This window comes from Clinocottus analis, unplaced genomic scaffold, assembly GCF_023055335.1.
Source record: "Clinocottus analis isolate CAN_PGR_092001 unplaced genomic scaffold, fCliAna1.0.p SCAF_27, whole genome shotgun sequence".
In the NCBI taxonomy this organism is placed as follows: domain Eukaryota; kingdom Metazoa; phylum Chordata; class Actinopteri; order Perciformes; family Cottidae; genus Clinocottus; species Clinocottus analis.
In genome coordinates, this window is record NW_027176009.1 from 4,360,875 (window position 1) to 4,383,599 (window position 22,725).

The following is a 22,725-nucleotide window of genomic DNA, read 5'->3' on the forward strand; positions in this document are numbered from 1 at the left end:
ATCTTTGTCATTGTATAGTTTACTCTTTTCTTAAATGCAATGAACCGAAAGAGAGGAGAGAGATATATAAATAAAATCAAACATCCAGCGAAGACACAGAGTGAGGTCGAGATGAGCTGAGGAGCATGAAGATGCTTCGAACGGGGGTTTAATGTCTGTTAAAAAAAACACAACACTACACTATTTGACCTCACAGCTGCTGATTTTTTGCATTTACAAAACATTCCACTCTCCACAAAAAAACTAAAAGTGGTCCAGTAGGTGTCGCCCTTGTTCTTTGACTCGTTGTACAATGCAGGAGGAACTTTCCCTGAAGTGACCGGTGTTGCTCTTTGCAGGTTTTTCTTTAATTGACCACTGTTTGGGGATAGTGTAGTGATAAAGCAAACAGTTTGGCCAGGTGGAGATTTATGGACTCATTGTTGTGCATTTGTGCGTGTTGAAGACCGTGAACGCTGAGTAATGTCAATTAAAGAAGCTCGAGTCATTTCAGGAGACAACTACAGTGAGCGAATCAATTAACTAGCCCGTCTTATATAAAATATATCACTCAGTAAACCTTAACTAGTCATTAGGGCACAAATTTGACAAATCAAATTATAGCTTCCAAAATTGGATACCTTGTCAATCATTTCAAATATAAATATGGACACCATGTTGGGTTTAATATATCCTTTATTTTTATTAAACAAAATTTCAGTAAAAACTCTTATTAGGTAGAAAGACAAATTTCCCTGTCAGTAGTTTGCTCCAGCTGTAGGGCCGTCCCCAAATATATCATCGCACCTGTTGATTAATGAGTCCGTCTGTTGAAAACATCTGCAAAACCACTGTGTCCATGTTGTTGTTCTCCTGCAAATGATTACACATACACTCTTTTCTCTAAATTATATTCTTAACAAAAAGACATCTGTTGATATTCTGGTTTTGAATAACTTATAAAAGATGAGCCACAATTCCTGAAAACAAACAACCAACCATCTTGTTCACCTCCAGGTGATTACATTTGGGGCGGGGTCAGCCCTACACTGCTCTGTCAAAGACCTCCATCTCCTAGTTTGCTCACGCCTACTGAATTAGTGCTGCGAGACTAACTCTTCACCGACTCTAAACAGTTGGGTCACAGCGGAAGAAAGTTGACGGCATATATTTGTCAAAACTACATCGGAGACAGCAGTGACTCTTACAAAGGCGTTAAGAAAGAAACAGAGCGGTGAGCAGGTGCACCGTGCACGTTGAGCCTCCTCCGGCAGTGTTTTCAACTAGTACGCAATGTTTTTTTCCTTTTCTTTTAAAAAAAAGAAAAAGAAAAAAGAGAAAAAAAAAGGAGGAAGCTACACGATTATCGTCACAAAATAAAAATCTCTTTGGCATAGAATACCCACCCAAAAGCTTAAACACACAGACACTCACACACACACACACACACACACACTCACATGCACACTCATACACACACACTCTTAAAAAGGTTCTCTAACAGAAACCTACAAGCATCGTCAAAGTTATAATCAGCAAAATTATGCTTTAAAACAAAGTTGAGCCCTGTTAAGATTATGAGTCCCGTACTCAGTGATAATTGCATATATTACATCCGGCTGAGAGCAGAGGGAATAATCTCTACCGACGCCTTTATTCTCTTCTTTGTCCCAGTACGTCCCATGTCAGCGCCTCCGCTTCCTTTTCCACATCTCCGTCTCCTCAGGGTCTCTACGAGGAGGAAAAATAAATAGCAACTTAAAGTTTAAACGTTATAATGTTGTAGGAACAAAGCAGTAGACCTTGACAGAGCCTGATAACCTACTTTCTTAAAAGAAAACAGTTTGTGGTTGTGTTATTTCACAATAGCGATTTCTGTGTTTTTCCCACACACTTCAAACCAGTGAGAGGAGCTCTGACAAAAACATACTTCCCCACGACGAGGATCAGTCTCTTATGTTTTGGCAGAAGAAGAATTGCATATCTGTATTGCTTTTTAATGGCATCAACATAAATTATAAGAGAGAAAAAAAATACTCCTAGTGGTAAATTCAAATTAAATTTACCAGATGAAGTGATGTAGGAGAAAAACAACTTGTTTCCTATTAAAATAACTTTTTTACATTTAGCGGATGTAAATAACTCCTGGTCTTTTTGTCAACATGCTGTTGTAATAATGAAATAATTTTGGTCCGTTTCAAATGATCATGTTTTCAATACCACTAATGTTGCACACCACTGTCCTCAAATCATTTGTTAGTATGACGATATCAGCAACATGTTGTCATTTTGCTTTGGGAATCAAACTAATTTCTTTCTGCTTTTTCTTTTAATTCAGTTGAGCTCTTTTCTTAAAGTTCAAGTGATTCTTGAATTCATTTATGGATTTCATCTCGTTAAATTGAGCTGAATCTATACTTGTAGTTGTTTTAATGAAGTCTTATTTATTTTATTAATTTGCAATGTTAATCAGAAGACTGTAAGATGTACATTTTAGACGACTGATCCCGATTGGCTCAGGCGACGTTTGCATGTACTGACCTTTTAATATTCCTGGTACGCTTGTCTCTCGTAGGTCATGCCGCCTGGGTAATCCTCCTGCATCATTACTCCCTCCATGGGGTCCATGGCCATGTCAGTCGCATAACCTCCATAGTTTTGGAAACCAGGGTCCATCTCTGCAAGAGATTACATCGTTTGTGTGTTTTAAAAAAAAAACAACTCTTTTTACTTGTTACACACTAAACTAACCGATCTTATGACATTTAGTCTTGGCCGAGTGAGAGGAAACGCTGAGTCTCTCTTCTCTGAGAGGAGACAGAAAATACAAAAGCCCAAACAAGGAGAAACGTTGAGAGAGAGAAAAGGACGGGAATTAAGAGAAGGATGCAAACGCAGACAAGAACACAGCAGGAAGGATGGGGAGAAAACCTTAGCCTTCTCAATGAGGTTCAGCGAGTGATGTACATAGAAAACCTAAAGTGGAACTATTTATTTTGCTACAAAATGATGATAGTAAAGGAATCTGTAGGCTGCAGCAGGGAGGCAACCTGTTAGCAGATTACAGTATTTTACCACTGCTGTTGCTGTCTGTGGGGGACTGACCCAGTGCTGAGGAATGTGCCGCATGTGCACATTTCAGACAGTTACTCACCCTCTGGGTAGGGGGCTTCCATGGCGATGCTGTTGTGGGCCTGCAGAGTTCACGAGGGCAAAGGAGAGGAAAAAAAAGTCAACACTTAAATATAGACAGTTTTTTTTATTAGTCCTTAAAGTATTATGAAAGATGATATAATCCTGTCAATGCAGGGCGCCAGACACTCACCATCTCCCAGGAAGCGGGGTCGTTTTTGAACAGAGAGTGCGTCAGCTCCACAGACACCCGCTTCTTGTAGTCTGAGTTCTTATCCTCGGAGATGCGGAAGAGCACGGCTGCAGCGTAAGTAGCTGAGGGGAGAAGAATCAGGACATGTTCAGCGACGTCCAAAAACCTTCCTGTGTTTTTAACAATAATATATTAACGTGTGGGTGCATTGGAAGGGAAACAAAGCGGTCATGTTGATGGAAACATTTTTAAATGTACTTAAAATAATCGTTCAATATCAGGAGAAATACGCTCACTTACTTTCTTGCTAATAGTTATTATGAAGATCGATAACCCGCTTAATCACACAACTCCACCCTGGTGAAGAAGGCTCATAAACAGCCGTCTTTCTTAAGGAAAGCAAAGAAGCTCATGTGCCAAGTTCTTTCAACTTCTACAGAGGAGCAACAGAAAGCATCCTGACTGCAAATATGACAAACTGGCACGGGATGTTTCCGGCAGAAGACAGGAGGACTCTACAGCAAGTGATTCAAACCGCCCCGAACATCATTGGCACCCATCTACTGAGAATCAGTGATGTTGGTGAGAAGAGAGAAGGGGATATTAAAAGACAAAACCCACCCCGGCCCGTTTACCCTGCTGCTGTCTGGAAAGACATGCAGAAGTCTCAGCTGCCAAACCACCAGACTTTACCACAGATGCTTTCCTCTGTGAGACTCCTTAGCTCAGCCTCTATATGTAATATTTGTTTTTTATTTCCTATGGAGCAAAGTGGGACTACAATTTAAATCTTGTTGCGCAACACTGTCATATAATGACAAATAAAAAACCTTATAATATGAAGTCTGTTAGCTTAGCATGAATACAACCTGGAAACAGCGAGCCTGGCTCTGTCCGATGGTAACAAGATCTGCCAACCAGCACCCCTAAAGCTCACTTATAAATGTTTTATTTTGTTTGTTTAATCTGGATAATAAAAAAAAAACCATTCGGCTAAGCTAACCAGCTGCTGGCGTTAGCTTCATGTTTATCGAACAAAAGAGGAGCGGTAACACTCTTCTCATCTAACTCCTGGCAAGAAACTAACAATACCACAATATTATATATTTGCATGCTATAGTAAGCATCTTCCAGTTATTCTGATATGACCAGATGGGCTGTAAATGTAAAGCTTTCTGCGGATTGTTCTGTGTTCAATTCATTATCTTCCAGTAAGTATTTTGATGTCATGCAGTCAGACTTCGCACATAAGTTCAACTTCTAACACTGCACCCTTTTTAATAATTAGATTGCTTTTATTTTTTTTTCCAATATGACAGTACTATATGAAATGCAGTGGAGTATTAGTATACGGTCTCACAAAATGGACGTTATGTCGAGGGAAGTACCTGGACACTGCACTTACAGTAAGTACAGCACTTTCCACCTACATCTAAATGCTACATTACGGTAAGCTAACTGCAGTGCATTATCCGGGTGTCCTACCAATGCCCTCGTTGTTAGAGTGCAGCAGGTCCATCAGCGGAGCCGACGCTCCCTCGCTGTCGATGAGCTCTGCTGACTGTTTGTCCAGAGCCAGCTCGCACAGGACGCCCGCTGCCACGCGCTTCACGTTGTCCACTGGAGAGTAGAGGAGCTGGAGAGAGGGAGGAAGGAAATTAGTCAAAACATAACAAAATGAGTCTTTAAGACAAGGTTGTGAGGGTGCTTCCGTTTCCTCTGCTACCTGAACAAACAGAGGGATGGTCTGCAGGTTGGCGATCTCTGCCCTGTTGATGGGATCTCTTGCCAGGATGTGCAGCGCTCCTGTGGAGCCCTCCACAATCTCCTCCATCCTCACTCCATCCTGAAATGTTACGCGGGGATACAGAAATTCATAAATAATTCACAACTTGTAATTTCCACAATCCCTTTAAACTACACAGTTCATCAATAACCACAAGAACGCACCTGGTATGTCTGTTGGGAGGATGAACCATGTTTCTGGGCGTCCTGGTGGGCTTTGAGCAGCAGGTTGACCAGACGAGGGATCGCTCCATTGTCCCTCAGAGGGGCCTGGTTCTCTGGGCACAGGGCCAGGTTGCGGATCAGGCCAACCACAGCCTTAAGGCGGGGAAGAGAGGAAAAGATAATGTCATGGTAGTGTTCACCATTACTGGTCAACAAGTAAAAGAACAACCAAACAAAACAACTTCAAGCAAAAACTATTTGATCATTTTTCTCCACCGTACAGCCCGGTCTTGTACAACATACTGTTCCTGCTGTCATGACATTTCACGCTCTTTCAGGTTGATTGAGGCTCTGGCTTTCTGCAGGACCTGCCATCCTCTCAGCCCATCTGTCAGCCCATTTACCCCCAGTCCTTATCCTGTGTTCCTTTACACCTCCTGCTTTGTCAACCCTTCTCACTGAGCAATTTGACGTTGTCAATATGTTTACATGATGTATATCCTTTGTTAAATTTGTCTGTAGATATTTAGTTTGAAAAGTTCATAAGCGATTGTAGTAGATGCCTAGTCTTCGCCTTCGTCACATTATGACTGAACAGAACCTGGGTATATGGCATACTATAAACTGCCAATGTGCAGTGCTTATGTTAAATATTAACAGCCTTTTTATGCATTTTTCAAATAGGTTGGCCGTTTTTATATATGGTCTAAATATCAGGCTGTGTGTAGCAAATAAGTCCTGGTCTAAATTAGAGTGAGGGCATATAGGCAATGTTGAAATGGCATCTATTGCTTAATGGGCAACCATAGTAGGAAAACAGTCCCTTCCTCTTTCTAGACTAACCTATAGGCTCAAACCAGGGACAGTCTGATTTGTTTTAGCTCATGAAAATGATCTTGAAAACAACTTCAAACACTAGTTGAAAAAAGAAAACAACTGTAAGTTAATCATTGAATTATTTTACACTTTAAAAATCAAATTGACCCTCATTCAAGCCTCTTCTATTCCCTCGATCTTTCCCGTTCTCTACCTTGATGACGGGCCAGTAGTAGGGCTGGTTGAGCAGCTTGACGATGGCGGGGATGCCGTAGTGTCTCCTCACAGCATTCTGTGCCACCTCAGCCTGCTGGTGGCGGGACGTCAGGTGGCGCAGGGCACAAACAGCAGGTTCTGTCACATCCTCCTTCTCACTGGCACGTAATATGGCGTGGATGAGCGCCTCGACACCATTGCCCTGGGTGACTAGAGTTTTATTGTGGGCATTGTTGCACGTGAGGTTCGACAGGATGCCGGTGGCGCAAGTGAGCATGTTGAGGTCGTCTGAACTAAGCAGGCCCACCAGCACCTGCAGAAGGCTGTCCATGCCCTCCTGGAAACCGCAGAAGAGAAAGCTTTTAGAAACGTTCCTCGCGGATCGAATTATAAGGAATGAACACATTTCGAGAAGAGGAGAAGAAAAGAGTGACGGTGAGCGTGGACACAGACCTGCTTGGTGGCAGCATCAGACAAGTTCCTCAGCGTCCACAGACAGTTCTGCATCAGACGCGGACTGGAGCCTGTGAGATGAGTACCCAGAGCCTGCATGCCTCCTGCGCAGAGAAGTTAGATCGCTCAACATCTCTGTAATTGTGCCGTCATGTAGCACCGTGGTTGACAAGGAAGCCACAGTTCAGGTTCACGCACCTGTAGGAATACCTTGAACACAGAACATGCATTACATACCGGCATCCACAATGGCGAGTTTGTTGCTGGGGCACACAGAGAGGACTTTGAGGACACGGCTCGTGGTCCACAGCAGCTTCTCGTAGCTGTAGTTCCTCATGATGTGAACAAGACCCTCGGGACCCCCGTTGGAAAGGATGATCAGCTGTGAGAGACAGATTGTGTGAGTTTGCGATGCGTGAACATATTTTTTTTAAACACTCAGGCTCCCTTTGGGAGATTTGTGTATTGTAAACCGTGAACAAATTCCTTTTACAAAGCTGTGCTGCCAGTACAGGCAGATCAAAACCAGTTAAACATTTTACCACTTAATAAATAACCACACCCATACCCTCCCTGTGCCTGAGCAGCTCTGTTCTCTCACGCCACACCCAAAACAAAACGTGTGTAAACACAAGCACGACAGTATCACAATACAGTGCTGGTATAAAGTGTACCAGCCTTCATATTACACGTCATGGCCACTGCACACAGACCTTGCTCTCCTGGTTGCCATAAGACAGCAGCTGCAGACAGTCTGTGGTGATGGCCAGGAACTTGGGGTTGCTCTTCTTCAGCAGGGGAACCATCTTCTGCAGGCCGTCAGCCAGACGAACAGCCATCTTAGCTCCTTCCTGGTGCAGCAGCAGGTTGTGGAGCGTGGTGATGGCGTAGAAGAGCACAGACTCCATGGGAGAGCTGTGGGAGGAAAACAGGTTAAGAGTGGATCACAAACGAAATGGCACTAACGATTGCCATACATACATGAATGGAAAAATGTCCTCGCTGTTTGAATGAAGTATCACTTGAAATTTTCCAATTTTGTTTTTGATCTTTCTTCAAAGGGATTCGAGCCAGAACTTGAAATGCAAATGACATCGCCTAAAAAAGGTGTTTTTTTCTTACGCAGTGTTCTTAAAAGTCAAATAAAAGTCTTCTTTCTTTCTGTTGGTCTGTACCTGAGCATGCGGACCAAAGCCGGGATGCCTCCGCACTTGAAGATGGAGAGCAGGCCCTCTCTCTGGTGGGACAGGTTGTGGAGGATGCTGGCTGTGGCCCGTGTCGTCTCCATGTCGCTCGTGTTCTGCATCGCCCTCACCACTGCAGCCACCATCTGAGGGGACTGCATCAGCGCACGCCGCGACGCCTCCTTTTTGGTAAGCTGGTTGACAATCTGCGCTGCCTTGCTGACCACCACCTAATGGAAGAAGAAGAGTTCAGTTTTACTGGTGGAAAACTACAGCTGTACACGTCAGTGAATAGCAATGCTACTTCTATAACAGTGTGGTGTTCAAGATCAACATGTCAGCTTCAAACTGTTCAAAACCCCACATCCTTCACTTACAATGGACACATGTGAAAATCAAACATAGAAAAGCAGAACTTTTGAAAAGCTGCATTATTTTCTTGACAAATGAGCAACCGCAATACAATCAAGTCAATATAGTTATCTCCCTTTTATAAATCCCTCATATTCACAAAACTACGGCGGTAATTCCAGACCGTGTGTGTGTTTGTGTGTGTGTGTGTTTGTGTGGGCGGACATGATTCTGCGTTCATCACCTGGTCTTCATCGTTGAGCAGTTTGGTGAGCTCAGGCACAGCGCGTGTGGCCAGCTCTGCGTCATCCTGGTAGTTGATCAGATGGACGATTGCGTTCTTGAGCATCTGAGAGGGCTCCGCCAGCCGCTGGACGTTGGTCATCTGGGACGGGTCCGTCTGAGTCGACAGGATGGTGGTGGTGGTCGACTCTAGCGTCTCTGGGAACATCGCAGCCCGCACCCGCTGGGCTCTAGTGAGGTGGGAATCCACGTCTACCGAGAAACGATGACGATGACGTCACAGGGCACATGAGATAAAAGACGAGGCCTACAAGTGTATGCACACTGGCTGGTTTGGCCCGGTGCTCGTCGTCTTACCAGGATTTTCTGTTGTGACAGTGGTGGTCATGGTGTAGTGTTTGGAGGTGACGAAGTCGTCGTCGTCGTCAACTCTGACTGTTGTAGCTCCAGACTGGATGCCCGAGTCATGGCCATACATCGTGTTCTGCCAGTCTTCCACCTTTGTGGTGCTGGCCCCACCATCTGCCAAGCACAAAAAGAGGGGCATCACAAAGTTGACAAGTTATTAAAAATAGCTCTTGGCTAACTCTGGCGCATTTACAGTGATGATTTATTTATAAATAAAACAAACAAAATCACTATTTTCAAAAGTAAAATGCATGAAACGTTTTTTTTTTTTTTTAAACAAGAGCTTAATTGTGAATGACTTACATTGACTTTCCATCATTGCCTCCCGTTATCTTAAGAAAGATGGAGCAAACCTAAAAAAAAAACACAAGAGAAAGTCAAGATTTGAAACATGGCTTGTTTGGAAAAAAAACTTCACAACATGACTTAATATTCCAAGGAGGTGTCTGCTCCCTCCTACAACACCGTCATACAGTTTTCATATGCAACCAGAGTATGACAGTTCACAAGATGATGACCCCACCCACCCCTCCCCCAGCCTGAAAATGACAACAGAGCCGCAGCAGAGGCTCATGGGGGAGGGAGGGCAAAGAGGCAGCTGTAAGTCAGGAATGCTAGCCAGCACAAGTGACCCTTCACCCCGGGCCTCCGCCCTTACCGCCGTGGGAGCAGCCTGCTGCTGACGCATGGCAATCAGCAACCTGCTCGTCAGGTTTCGACACCACTGGGGGAATGTGTGCGCGTGCGTGTGCAAACAGAGCATACATACTTCTTGTCACACGCTACACCTCTTAGATAGCGCCTGAAACTTGACTTTTCTTATTTCAACCAGGGTCATAAGACCCACCTGCCTTCCAGGTCTCATGAAAAACATTTCTAGCAATCCAACATCTTGCGTTGTATTTTATCAGCGCTCCAGATTGCATAACTGTCAGTCTACTTGTTACTACTTGTGGAAGTTTGCTCTACACCTCCTACAGTATGATAAAAATAAATTTACTGAGGTATTCTCAATCCTCACAAACATCTTACCGTATTTCATAATAAAATTATAGTGTTTCCACCCATCTACTGTGCTTGAATATTGCTCGGTTGATGTGAATCGCATAATTTTTTTAAAAATTATTTATATATTTAGGATATTGCTGCCAAAACAATAATAGGTCTCAAATATTCACTTGAATATTCATGAAAAGTTGCAAACTGTCACTAAATGTGGTGGCCAGGTTTCTTTTGAACACGATATGCTGTGATCTTCTTAAAATGAAGTTCAATCTAGTCTATCCTTCAAGACTTCCTTGTTATGTTATGAAAAACAACCTCTCGCTGTCAGACTACGCATGGCTGTTTTCCATCTCATAACACCCACCACAGAAACCCTCATCACTGAAAATCTGCCTATGACCGACACGTGACAATGTGTTCACTGTTCTGGTCAAGAGTGTTTTCAGATGTTTGACCGTCACTGACAGGATTCTTTGCACAGCACGTTGCAGGAGTGCATTGTGCTTTTGTGTGAATGTACTGTACACAACAGGGTTCTGCAGATGCACTTCTGGAGGATTAAACAGAAAAAACTATTGCCATTGACATCTGGTTTGAGGTCTTAACACAAGTTCATACATGAAGCACCTACACTCTTATCTTCTGTTACAACTAATAAAACAAGTTGTGCCTGAAAGTCTCAATGTCAAGCTGCTGTATCGGCACTAAATGAGCGGTAATAAAACCACTAAATTACCACCTTTACCTTTGCTTCTATTCAAATTCACGCAACACATTCATACTCACACAACTCTCGTGAGTACCGCAAGGTGTGAAGGAAAGGAATTTGTACAAAGCTGATCTACTGTGTGCGTCTGCCTTTGACATTGGCGCTGTTCATGTGAAGCACCACTCCTTCGTCTTTTTGCCCTCTGGCTTTGCATAAGGATATGTCCGTTAGGTCTCAGTCCCTTGGCCCACTTTTCCCCCTCACCTGAGCATCATTCGTTGTGCGTAGTTGTATATCAGCGTAACGTCTGCAGGAGGTTTGGTTTTCTATGACAGTTTGTACGATGAGGGAAAACTGACGGTGTGTGTGCGGCGTGTTCTTCATTAGTTCTGTCCTCAGTTTTCTCTCTGTGGCACTTTAATAGGCTCGTAACTCACGTGCAAGTCCCCACTTGTTTTTTACACCTGCACACGTTAATCACCGTGGATATGCATGTGCTCACAATACTTTCACCTGAACCTGATGTTCTCGTCGAGGTCCCAACACGTCCTTCAAGCTCTCGCTCTCTCATGGGAGCAGCAGCTCAGCGAGTTTCAGCTGTAGTCCGTCTGGCACCAGATCCTGCAGGACCGGTGCCCAGAGGACTGCCTTTGCTTGCAGCTACACGCTGCCTTACACTTACTGCACTGACTCATGGGAGAGAAACTACGCTTACAGTCACTGTGTATTCCCACCGTTCCAACTAAAGGTGTGGCCTCTTTAATAAACGAGGGCCGCTCCGCCAAGACGGTAGGCAATTCTTGACTATCTACCCATCGATCAATCTGGCAATACATCTGACAGACCCAAGATCTAAGTTCTGCCTAATACCCAAGTCTTGAAAAAATAATCTCAAAACATTTGATCGAGTCACTGGCACCGATGCAACGGATATAAAACAAAGCCCTTTTTACTTTTTCATTTAACTAGAGCTCCAGCTTTTACACCGCATCCACACACACACACACACACACACACACCTTCTCTGTTCTCTGTAAGTCAGGGACCGTGTTTGTGTAGTCTTTGTTTTCCGGGGCGAGGCATTGGGTTCAGCCAACTGTTGAAATGCTGCGACACGCCCTGCGTATCTCCTAGGTTACAAAACCCTGCTCAGGCACTGTACAGCGGGGGTTTTATCCGCTGACCCATCTGATGTTTGAAGCTATGCTCGCTTGTTTGCTGATAAGTGCGGTTCCCTTCTCGGATTCTATCATGAATTTGTTTTCCTCCCCCCAAAGTGCCCATGACCGGGCCAAGAAAAGCTAAGAAAACCATTTGAAGTTTAGATTTTGAAACATGTTGCAGAGTAAAAATTAAAGCCAAGCAAAAAAAAAAAAACATCTAACTTTTCTCTTTTTATATTATGGTGATAGTACAACGCAGTTTCGAGGCTTATCGGCTGATCCCTCCCCCGTTGTTCAGCGCTGGGCAAAAGCTGTTGGTTGCATTGTGTGCGACTGACTGGACTTTGCTCTCTTCCAGTTAATGAGTGATGCATCATTTCACTCTCACTGTACTTTGCTCCATCATCATCATCATCATCATCATCATCATCATCACCATCATCATCATCATCATCATCACCCAACCGCCCACAAACAGAACATAGAGGCCATCTCTTTTTTTCTGAGGAAAACCACGTCTCACACCGATCCCTTCCCTCTATCTTGTGAAGCAACAGCCTCTGTGGATGACTTCATTGAGGCGACTAAAAGCCCCTGCGCGGTGAAAACCAGGAATGCGTATCAGTGCAGGAGTTGCAACAGAATAGCAGCGATGGATACTGTTCAACACCCGATGGTGAAACGCTGGTGTGACATTCCACACTAACGTCGTAAATTCAGCCCTGTGTCCACGAGTAAATCTTGTGCTGAAAAGTGGACACATTTGTCACTCTTTTTAAATTCTTCTAAACTTCTCACTGACTCACTCATACATGACTGAAACGAGCAGACATTATAAAAAGGGGATGGCTGCTGACTGAGACAATGCATGAGTACCCCCCCCCCCACGCACACACACTGTGTGAGAGGGAGTGTCTCGCCAGCGGTGACAGGCTCTGCGCGAGGGTGTGGCAGCACCGTGTGTGGCTGAATGCGTTAACTGGGCGAGGCTGAATACACCTTAATGCTGAAGGGGATAAACTGTTTATCCCGACACGTTATTCTCCACATTAAATCATCATCGTTGTCACAAACTCGGTATCGAACGGAAAAACATTCCAGTGCTCCAGATTTCTTGACTTGGCGGCCTAAGCTCCTCTTTGTCTCACAGCAGGAATGAATCAGGTCAGGGAAGAGGCCCAGGGGGCTGGAGATGTACTCTGGTCGTATTCCAGAGAGGCTCCGAACCTACACTTCGAGTTTGCGGTGATTTGTTGTTGAGTCTCAAGCCTGTTTGGCAGGCAGGGGTGTAAATAACATGTCACCAAGCTTGTGCTGTGTGCTCTTTTGGGCTTTTCCATGCATACTTGAGAAGATGAAGCTTGCCAAAATTAGTGTAACGTCATAGTTTGAAGTTTTTCGAAACGCGCTTAGTCGCCTCCTTGCCAAGAGTAAGATGAGAAGATTGATACCACTCCTATGTCTACTACAAGCACAGCAACTCCACAACTCACAAAAACCACAGGACATCGTCAAACACAACCTTCTGTACAACTACAACCAGTATTTTCTTTGCAATTAACTAACGTTTATTGTACAGACATGAGGCTGAAGTCAATCAGTTAACTCTCGGCAAGAACATATAATTTAATTTACATCTCAGGGACAAACAAACAAGATGGTTATCTTTTATTTGTGTTAATTGCAAAGGCTCTTGGTTGTCAGAAGATTGCAACTTTGTTGGAAAAACCTTATGATGCTCCAAGCTTGCTAATGTCATGTTTAGGCTGAAATGCAAATAAAGAAGGATTATGTTACCACACATCTGTAAAAAGCTTTCTGCGCCAGCTGCGCAGATCAACTATTTGACATGTATACTGCACACACGCATGCATGTCCCCATGACATGCAACACACACACTCCACTTACTATACACCATTTCCTAGATGCCTTTAACGCGTCACCCTGCACTCACACAGCCCGATCCTCTGACGCAGTAAATGTCCAGCTGAGCCTCCAGAGCCGAGAGACAGCAGTTGACATTGTGCTCTCTGCATCCCTTCTCCACAGTCAGGGTTCAGCTGTCCCGATGGGAAACAGCTTAGCACCCCCATCAACCTTCCTCGTCCCCAAACCACTTCACACTACACACACACACACACACCTAACTGGATAGTTGTTTGTTATAAATCAATAAGAGAGGATGTGAAGTGGAGCACAGCTAATGGATTTATTGTGGTGGGTGACAGGAAGTGGTGGTCAACATTATCCGACTCACCAACTGCTGGGCTGTCTGGTCGGAGAGGAGAAGTTGATGCCCTTTCACGGACACAAGCAGACGCAAAACTATGGCGACAAACTACTGCAGGCTGTTATCGCGTATCATGCACCACGTTCAGGGAGAACACGGCTTCATGTTCACATATTGAGCCAGACCATGTGTCGATTGACTGGAACCGACAGATGATAAAATCCAGACCATAGGAACGCCAGCATGCCAAGGGCCCACGGAGAAAGAACAGACAAAGAGATACTGCTGGTGAGCACTTGAGCAACACACAACCCGACTGTCTAAATGTGGCCGATACGGCACAGTGCACTCCCCTTCTTTGCCTGGAAACATTCCCAACAACACAGTCAACCACAGTCAGCATGCCGATGAATAAAATAAGCAGCAGAATGGGTAATGGCTTCAGATCTGTCAGTTGATTCACTGAAGCTACTTTAATGAGTTGAATTAAGCCAGTGGATGCAGTACGGTGGCTCTAGACTGGTTGTTTACTCCCTGTGGGATCTCGCTGTGAATCAAAGGAAATGCGAGCTGTCTCGGAGGAGGTGCCTCAGTGAGAGCAGGATCGGATTACACAAAGCTGACAAAGACGGAGGGAAGGAGTGTTTAAAAAAAAAAAAAAAAAAGGGGGTGTACCCCTGTTTGACAATAAACAAACCCTCATTTCAAAAGGCCCGCAAAGTTAACCATACTGTGTCAATCGAATTGCAGGAGATAAACACGGTTGTCCAATGATTGTTTTTCATATCAGAAGAATGAAACACACTCTATAAATCATAAAGATACGGCTGGATGTCATTTTACGTTCTCGAAAATGTAACACAGTATTTACTACAGTGAGCAGGATGTGCCCCTCCATGCCGTGAAGTTAGCGGTAGGAAGGAAGAGGATGAACTCAGTCTCTGATACAGCACAGAGAGCCTCTGTGTTACTTTGTTTGGGGTAGAGAGGACAAGATTAGCCGCATTGTCCCACTGACTGCCGCCCTAGTGAAAAGGAAACCGGGTTTCAAGTGTCACTGGATGCGACCAAAAAGGCTGAAGCACATCAAGATGGCTCTGTGTGTGTGTGTTCGCTGGCCAACTTTGGTGGCTGCATCTAAAACCCTGTTTAAAAAGGCCTGACAGGGAGTTTTTTTCTTTTTCTTGAACTGCCACGCATCGGTGTGCGGCTGAGCACTGAGGCGATGTGACAGATGATTAATTTTTCAGGGAGATTAGAAGCACGAGGGAGAGGGAGGGGGTGCTTTGGAGAGCAGTGCAAAAGTCTAAAGGGACCTTAAAGAATACAATGCTCTGCTGGAACCAGTTGACTTTGTTCTTTAAGAAAACAAAAACATAGAATCTGAATATTTCAAGTGTAAAAAAAAATAGCATTATAAAAAATGCAGTGGCTTATTCTGAAAACAGTCATGTCATTGTTTTATTAACCTCCAAAATGTCAACTTTTAGAAAAAAAGGAACAAAGAAGACATGAAGCAGGAAGAGGAACGGCCCTGATTGTCTGAAACCCCCATGCATATTTCAGTTTATCTAGTGTTTTGCAAAGTATGCACAGGCCCCGGGGTTGCACAACTTTCTCAACCCAAGTAATCTTGAAATCCTTCAAAAGAAAAATCAAAAACCGAGTTGTGGGATTGTCATGCAATAAAGTGACCATATGCACAAATAACTTCCTTGTGAGATGTTCTTCATGTTGCACGTCTAACAACTTTCTGTCTCAACCACACCCTTGCCGTCATCGCCTTTCTCAATCTCTCACAGCAGTGTAATTAAGGGACAGGGAGGAGGAGGAGGAGAACAAACTGACACCACAGGACTCGTCAGAGTCACTATGCCGAGAAGTACAACTCAGCCAATTCATCCAACCGTGAAAACTTTGTCTTTTGAGTCAGAGGTGGAATCTAGTTTCCTCCCTCCCTGCTTGGCTACGCAGTCAGTAATGAAAAATATATTACCAAAGGTAATATGTTCATGAGGAAAACAGTAAGGATCAGCTATTTCCAGCATGCTGCGGGTCGGATGCATAGGTGTCTTTGATAGGCGTTGACTTGAAACTTGGTAGACATTCATATTGCTCCTTAGTGCATGTGACGGGAAGAAACAGCCATTAGGCATTTGACATCTTAAGTAAGGGACATTTTCTTGTCCTCATTTTATCCAACCAAGTGAACTGTTGAAGGTGAATAATTCATTTCAGTGACGGTCAGGGTAGGGTTCAGCTGGGCAGTGCTTGCCTCTCTTGCTCAGCATTAAACCATTGTGCTCCACTAGAAGCTTCTGGTGACGGCAAAAATGAGTTTGAATGGATGGTTTCGGCAGTTTTCTGTCAATTATTTAATTACTGTATTCATCCTAAACAAAAAGAGACTCAACTATATTTTTGCCTTGATTGATTGAATCCCTTCTCTGGAAATCCGGTGTCAAGTTGCACCTGCCTGGTTTACCCGCACAGGTTAATGAGAAGCCACGTTCTTCGGTCAGAGATAATGATCGTGTCTCACGAAGAGTTCCTCTGAAGCCGGTGGAAGTTAAACATGTGGAGATTCCGACGCCGTCCCACCACAAAGACCCCTAACTTAGCTGATGGAAAACTTTATCTCTATGTGCCCCCTTCTCCATGGGAACAGTAAAACACAGAGGCCGGGCGCTGGGCAAACACAGAGTGGGTCACACGATGAGTGGCTGTAACAGAGCCCCGGAAAGTCCTCAGCCGGGCCCCGCTGAACAGACACAGAGACGAGGTAAGAAAGGGAATCCATTGCAAAATAAATCCTTCATGCTAAACAAAGAGGTTATGATATGTGACATATACAGTAATTCCCTTCGCAAAGTGTAGACCTATTTATATACTGAAGGATCTCCTGGCCTCTTGCTCTGCTAATGTAGGACAGTATCAGGGAATTAAGCAGGAGGGGAGGATAGGGGCGGGAGGGGAGGGCGGGGGGGATTATCAGTGCGCCACCACAGCTGTAGCAGCGAAATCTACAGTAAGTCGCCCCCCACGGCCCCGTCCCCCCACTCATCTCCCCTCTCCCCCGAGGGCAGACGGGAACAGCTTTCCGACCAGGGTGCTGTCTGCTGCTGCACGACTTGATCACACAGGCCCAGGGTGAGCGCGGTGGAGGCCCGACAGGCAGAAAGTATTGCTGGGCTGTCCCTTTCAACCAGACACACATTCAACAGCCTCAGTAGGATGCCAAAAGTTGTTTAGCAGTGTTCTTTGTGCTTTGTGATGTTGTTACTTGCTGATAATTAGACATAATTAAGACAACAATAGGTAATGCGATTACGTGTTTAATAGTCCAAGAGAAAGGAAAGCGGTTTCACTTGTAATTCCAATTTGACCCTCGTTAAATTTCACTTCAAAAGATATAGAAGTTGGCGACGGAGCGCTCCACAAATGACTTAATCGCACAAGAAGAAAGCGGATGAAACAAAAGTAATTTCAAATGGTCGCTGATTTCAGTGTATTTACTCACTCCCTTCAGTGAAAATGTAATAAAAGAAATGTGTGCTCCTGCGGCCAATAAGCAGGATTGAAAACTTGCTGTCCTGTCAAGTCTGGAGCATGTTCAGACGAAGGTTATGACCTCATAGAAGATTTGGCAACACCTGGAGACATCCCTGCTGGTATGAGCAGCAGTGGGAGAGTGGATGAGCGCTATAGAAACAGCACAACACATTTTAGCAACATGATTCATCATTCAAATGTCACACGTTATAGATTTGTGTGACAAGGAACTTACTCACACATGCCCGACTAGCTCATTGTACCATTTACTGTCATTTCAGCAGAACTTCTTCTTTTTTTTAAATTCAGGACTGCAACTAACAATTGTTTTTTTTTTTTTATTTCTCAATGAATCGGCTGGTCAACTTCTTGATTAACTGTTGGTTTAATAAGATTTCACAAAACTGTTCAGATGACCTTTTATAAAACACTCAAACCCAAATGGCCCATTTGTTGCTGATACTCATTGAGGACTAAGACAAACAAAACACTTTATATCAAAGTGATTGGATCATTTGGGGAAACTTTACTTAAAAAAAAAACCAACTTCAATAATTCTAACAAAACAGCTTCCATGTAACTTTATATGGATAATCAATGAACCGCCTCTGCTCTAATTAAGCTTATATTTATGAGTTATCCGTAAAGATAAAAGCGTTGTTGTCCGTAAAATGCAATGCGTATCACATTCACCGATACACATTGCGTAACCTCACACTGTGTTTTCTATAGAAAAGTTTTCAACATTTTAAAGCCACTTCTTTTTACCTGCCTCTCTCACACACGCACGCGCGTAAACACACACACACACACACACGCCCGCGCGCATACTTGGGTCCCACCAATGACACACTGTAGGACACTATTGACATGTGACGTCAAGTTATCTGATCGATACTGGGGCTAAAACGCATCGATATGAGTAGTCAGAACGGGCCAGTTGACACTCTGAACAATACAACAATGTATTTAAAGTGAGAAAGGAAACTTTTGGGGCCTGGAGAGCTCGCGCTTGACTCAGAAACAGCAGGCAGTTTGAGGCATGCGGAAATGAACTCCAAACACACGGCTGGATTCACAAACAGGTACGCAAAGATGAACAATGAGACCAAACCTCAACCTACGTGAATACACATATATATATATATGCATATATATACACGCTGATATAGAAAGCAAGATAACGACGACTATGCGCAAACATATTAAGGGGAGAGAAGAAGAAAGGAAAAAAAAACGCGTCGGTGACAAAGACAAAGCAGTTGGAGAAAGTGAACATTCACAGCGTCTTACCTGTCGGGACACGAGGACGCGCTTCAGATTATTCCAGATCAGGGGTGTTTTCTCCGGGAGGGGACTCTTCTCTGTTTTTCTCCTCACTTTACTTCACTCCACTTTCTCCGCGGCTGCTGCTGCTGCTGCTGCCCGACAGTCCACTGAGCAGAAACGAGTAAAAGAAGCGTCACCTCAGCGCAGACTCCGCCCCCCGCCCCCCGACCCCACCCTGCCACCGCGTCACCGCGTCTCTGGTCAGGCGAATACACGGAGGATTTAAGTTTACAATACATTACACTACAAGTTTGCTTCTTAGGAATTGCGTTAGTCAACATCGAGTATTGTGGTCTAATGTTGTAGCACATTAAAAAAAAAGAGACCTCAGGGACCATATACATGTAGGCGGATCAAACTACTACAAGAGGGACTTTGTTAAACATGCATTTTTTGCAGGTGTATAAAAGCAAAATACAAAGTTGAATGCAACTAACAAGACATTTGCCGAAGTAGATAGCTAGATGAAAATGCTCAATATATACAACAAAAAAAGCCGAGCTTATTACATTGAAGAAAATTAAACAATAAAGAAAGTGCAAAAATACAAAGTATATGCACTGCATATGAAGTGAATATAAGAATATTCAGTGAAATAGAAGTATGTATGTACAGTGATTAACTAAACAACAAAGCTGTTGTTACACATTACAGTGGCCCACACCCCACAGTTCAAGTGAAAAGTCAACTATTATAAAACAATTTGACTGGCTCAAGCATTTCACATTATTATTATTCTGCTCTTGTTTTCATTCGTTTTTGTCAAGAGACTATACGACGACGCCGTGTGCCAGCAACCGAACCGCGCACCTGCGTGACGACGTGCCACACCTTGATTACAACACGAAACCAGACAACACAATGAGTCACTGCAGTCGGGAAGCGATAAGCCGTCAGAGGGGCTGCTCACGCTATTTACAGAGAATAGTTTGTGGGATTGTGTCATGTGTTTGACACAATTATCTTTCTTTCTTTGTCTGACAAGTTTCTTTGGAGGTTGTAGCGGGGAGGGAGAGAAAGGGAGATATTGAAGGGAATTATTATGGCATGAACTCTCTTGTCCACATTGTTGTCGCTTCTATTATTTGATTTGACCAGGTAAAGTGCCTTACCTGAAAAAGAAAAAGAAAAAAGTATTATTATTATGAACAGTATCTAGATAGATGTTACTTTTTTAGAATGTTAAGCTTTTGTGTTACAATCATTTTTATGAAAACAATTAATAATTTACCATTTCTTTCTGTATAATTGGATTGTAACAACACAAAAATAAAAGGGACTCAACAAAAAATTTTAATCAGTCAATAGTTTGGTCTATAGAAAATTGCCCATTGCTATTTAATTATACATTTATTAATTTGATCATTGACTTCTCCAATCACCCAACCAAAACTTTGAAATGTTTAGTTTACTGTTATAGAGGAGCATATATCAACATTTGACAGCTGGGCGTGAACTAGATTATACAAGTAAATTGTTAATAAAATGATTGAGATTTGAATTTCTGTAAATATGATACTAATATAATAATTAATCAACTAATCTTCATCAGCTCCAAAGAAAGTCCATTTAACACGTGACTGACAGTCTTTTTTTAAAGCATTTGGTGAAGGCACGTCTCCGTGGGTCAGAGTATATTCATGTAATAAAGACGTGTAAGGAAACCACTTATGTGGAAATTAAATTTCCATTGAATGCATATTGAAAGTTCAGAGAGGTCCCACAATTGAGGATAAATAGATTTTAAGAATCACAACAACGTGTCCATTTTATCTCCAAAGCTGACTCTGTATGCACAGTCAAATAAAGAAATGATGGTGATTGAAAAACACTACACTGCAAAAGATTTGTTTTATTGCTGACTCATTTTAGACATGTAAAGGTGGGGAAAATGAAATCCCTCCACCTTTAGATACTGATGGAGCAGTGAAATGTGTCTCTCTATGTGACACATGCCAACGTGATGATAGACGTAGATAGGTCAGGCTGTGTATACGTCCTGCCACAGGGCATATTGTCACGGCGCTCTCCTTTGTGGCCATTGTGACAGTCTTCCTCTGTGCCTCCTAGAATGAAAGAGACAAGGACAGAGAAGGGACAAGCCAGGCTCGACCACTGCATCTTATATAGGCCATTATATTTGTCAGAGTGACTGTGTGGACTGACAGCCTTCTCTTTAAAAATAGCTTTCGGCCCAATCAACATTCTTGGGTTATCATGAGTTGCATGAGGGGCTTCATGTTTATTGGACCGGTCATTGAACAGCAGCTTCATAACTTCAGACTCTCAGTTACTTGTCCCTCGCAGGTCTTTGACTTCTTTTGGCTTTCTTCAATAACCCTGGATAGGGCAGCAGGGACATGAATGGAGCCATTGTTCCTAACACAGCAACCTTTTTACTTTGAAAATCAGCCAGGAATTAAAAGAGTGGGATAATATGAGACTTCAGCTCATGCTGATTCTACCAAAGACACCTGGTGTTTTGGGTTGAGGCACTAATTCAAAATGAAGCTTTTGATGTCCATTTATTTTATAAAACTGTCTTTGAATGTAGAAACATTCTCTCTCAATAAGTTAGAGGCAGCTTACTTACACTCATGAGCTAATAGCATGTTCTCCTTATGCAGTCTTTCTGTCTCTGTAATATGTATAGATATATTTACAAAGTCAGACAGTTTTTTTAATCTAATGGGGGCAGGGGTAAAAAAAAGATGTCTGCACTTGTGTCTGGCAGCCCTGGCTCTGGTTTTTCACAATCTCACTAGACGCTTAAATCTCTCTTTAACTCCAAGGGCAGAACATGGTGATGTGATGTCCCTGCTTTACAATACTCGGCTGTTTCTCTCCCCCTGGTCCTCTGCGTCTCACCCTACAGGAAATGGCCCCATTGTCCTTGGGAGAGGAAGTGGCCTGGAGCAGACCACTAGCTCACTGGAGTGATGGAGTCTGTGGTAAATTATTAATCATCCCTTATGCAGATACTGTAGCTTTGGCTGACCACAGAGGAATGTTTTGGGACAATGGACAGTAGAGCTGCATTTGACCACCTGTACCGGGAGAGCTGCTCTGGTACTTGGGATATAAAGATTAGGCATTGACTGACTCAGATATGTGTAAAAATGAACCAAAGACATAGCACAAAGAAGTAAAGTCCAAGAGTTGCAAGATTTTTTTTAAACCAGAAAGACACTGAGCTTGACAGCGAATGTTTGATCTTGGAAATAACAGCTGTCAAAATAACTTCCACTCAACGTCCGCTTACTCGCTTCTTCTGCAGCTTTTGACCTCATCCCACAGGCTTCAGGAGTTTGCTCACCTCTTTTGCAACTGAAGAAACACTTCAAGGACTTCTTGTAAATGCTGGTTTCATAGATGAGCTTAGAATCAGCAGACAAGACGCTTCCCACTCAAGGTCCTTTTCCTTATTAGTTTGTTTTTGAGCTGTCAACTGCAACAAGCACAATTCTTTTGTCAAATGCAGAGAAGCTAAGTGGTATATCCAGCTCTTTGTTTCTCCATGAGACAACTCCATCAACCAGATTGTACATTTAATTTTTTTTAATCGAGAATAAGATGTTGGTAATGAAAGATTTAATGAAGATAGCCATACAAAGAAACATTATTAAGCAAAAGATCTTAGAGCTAGATGTTAATGACAACATACTTCCTGTTCATTCAGACCCTTTACCACTAGAGGTAGACAGAGACCCTCACAATCAGTTCACGATTAAAGGCCTAATCCCAATCTCAACAGTCACAGAATCACAGACTTTGATGCGCCTTTCTAAAATTTCCCCGAGGGTTCAGGTTC

At 43.3% G+C, this 22,725-nt stretch overlaps 1 protein-coding gene across 1 annotated transcript; it reads right to left on the bottom strand.

The window, feature by feature from the left end:
* Positions 1-657: 657 nt before the first annotated feature.
* On the bottom strand, positions 658-19,011 carry jupa (junction plakoglobin a). Its single transcript, XM_068592451.1, has 16 exons — positions 18,879-19,011; positions 9,229-9,278; positions 8,875-9,039; positions 8,519-8,769; positions 7,915-8,153; positions 7,453-7,654; positions 6,977-7,121; positions 6,740-6,843; positions 6,285-6,623; positions 5,255-5,407; positions 5,031-5,150; positions 4,790-4,940; positions 3,305-3,426; positions 3,134-3,173; positions 2,521-2,657; positions 658-1,710 (listed from the first exon to the last, which is right to left on the bottom strand). Exons 2-15 carry the CDS (start codon positions 9,242-9,244, stop codon positions 2,524-2,526), a joined length of 2,181 nt encoding a protein of 726 aa, XP_068448552.1. The 5' UTR covers positions 9,245-9,278; positions 18,879-19,011; the 3' UTR covers positions 658-1,710; positions 2,521-2,523.
* Positions 19,012-22,725: the final 3,714 nt, after the last annotated feature.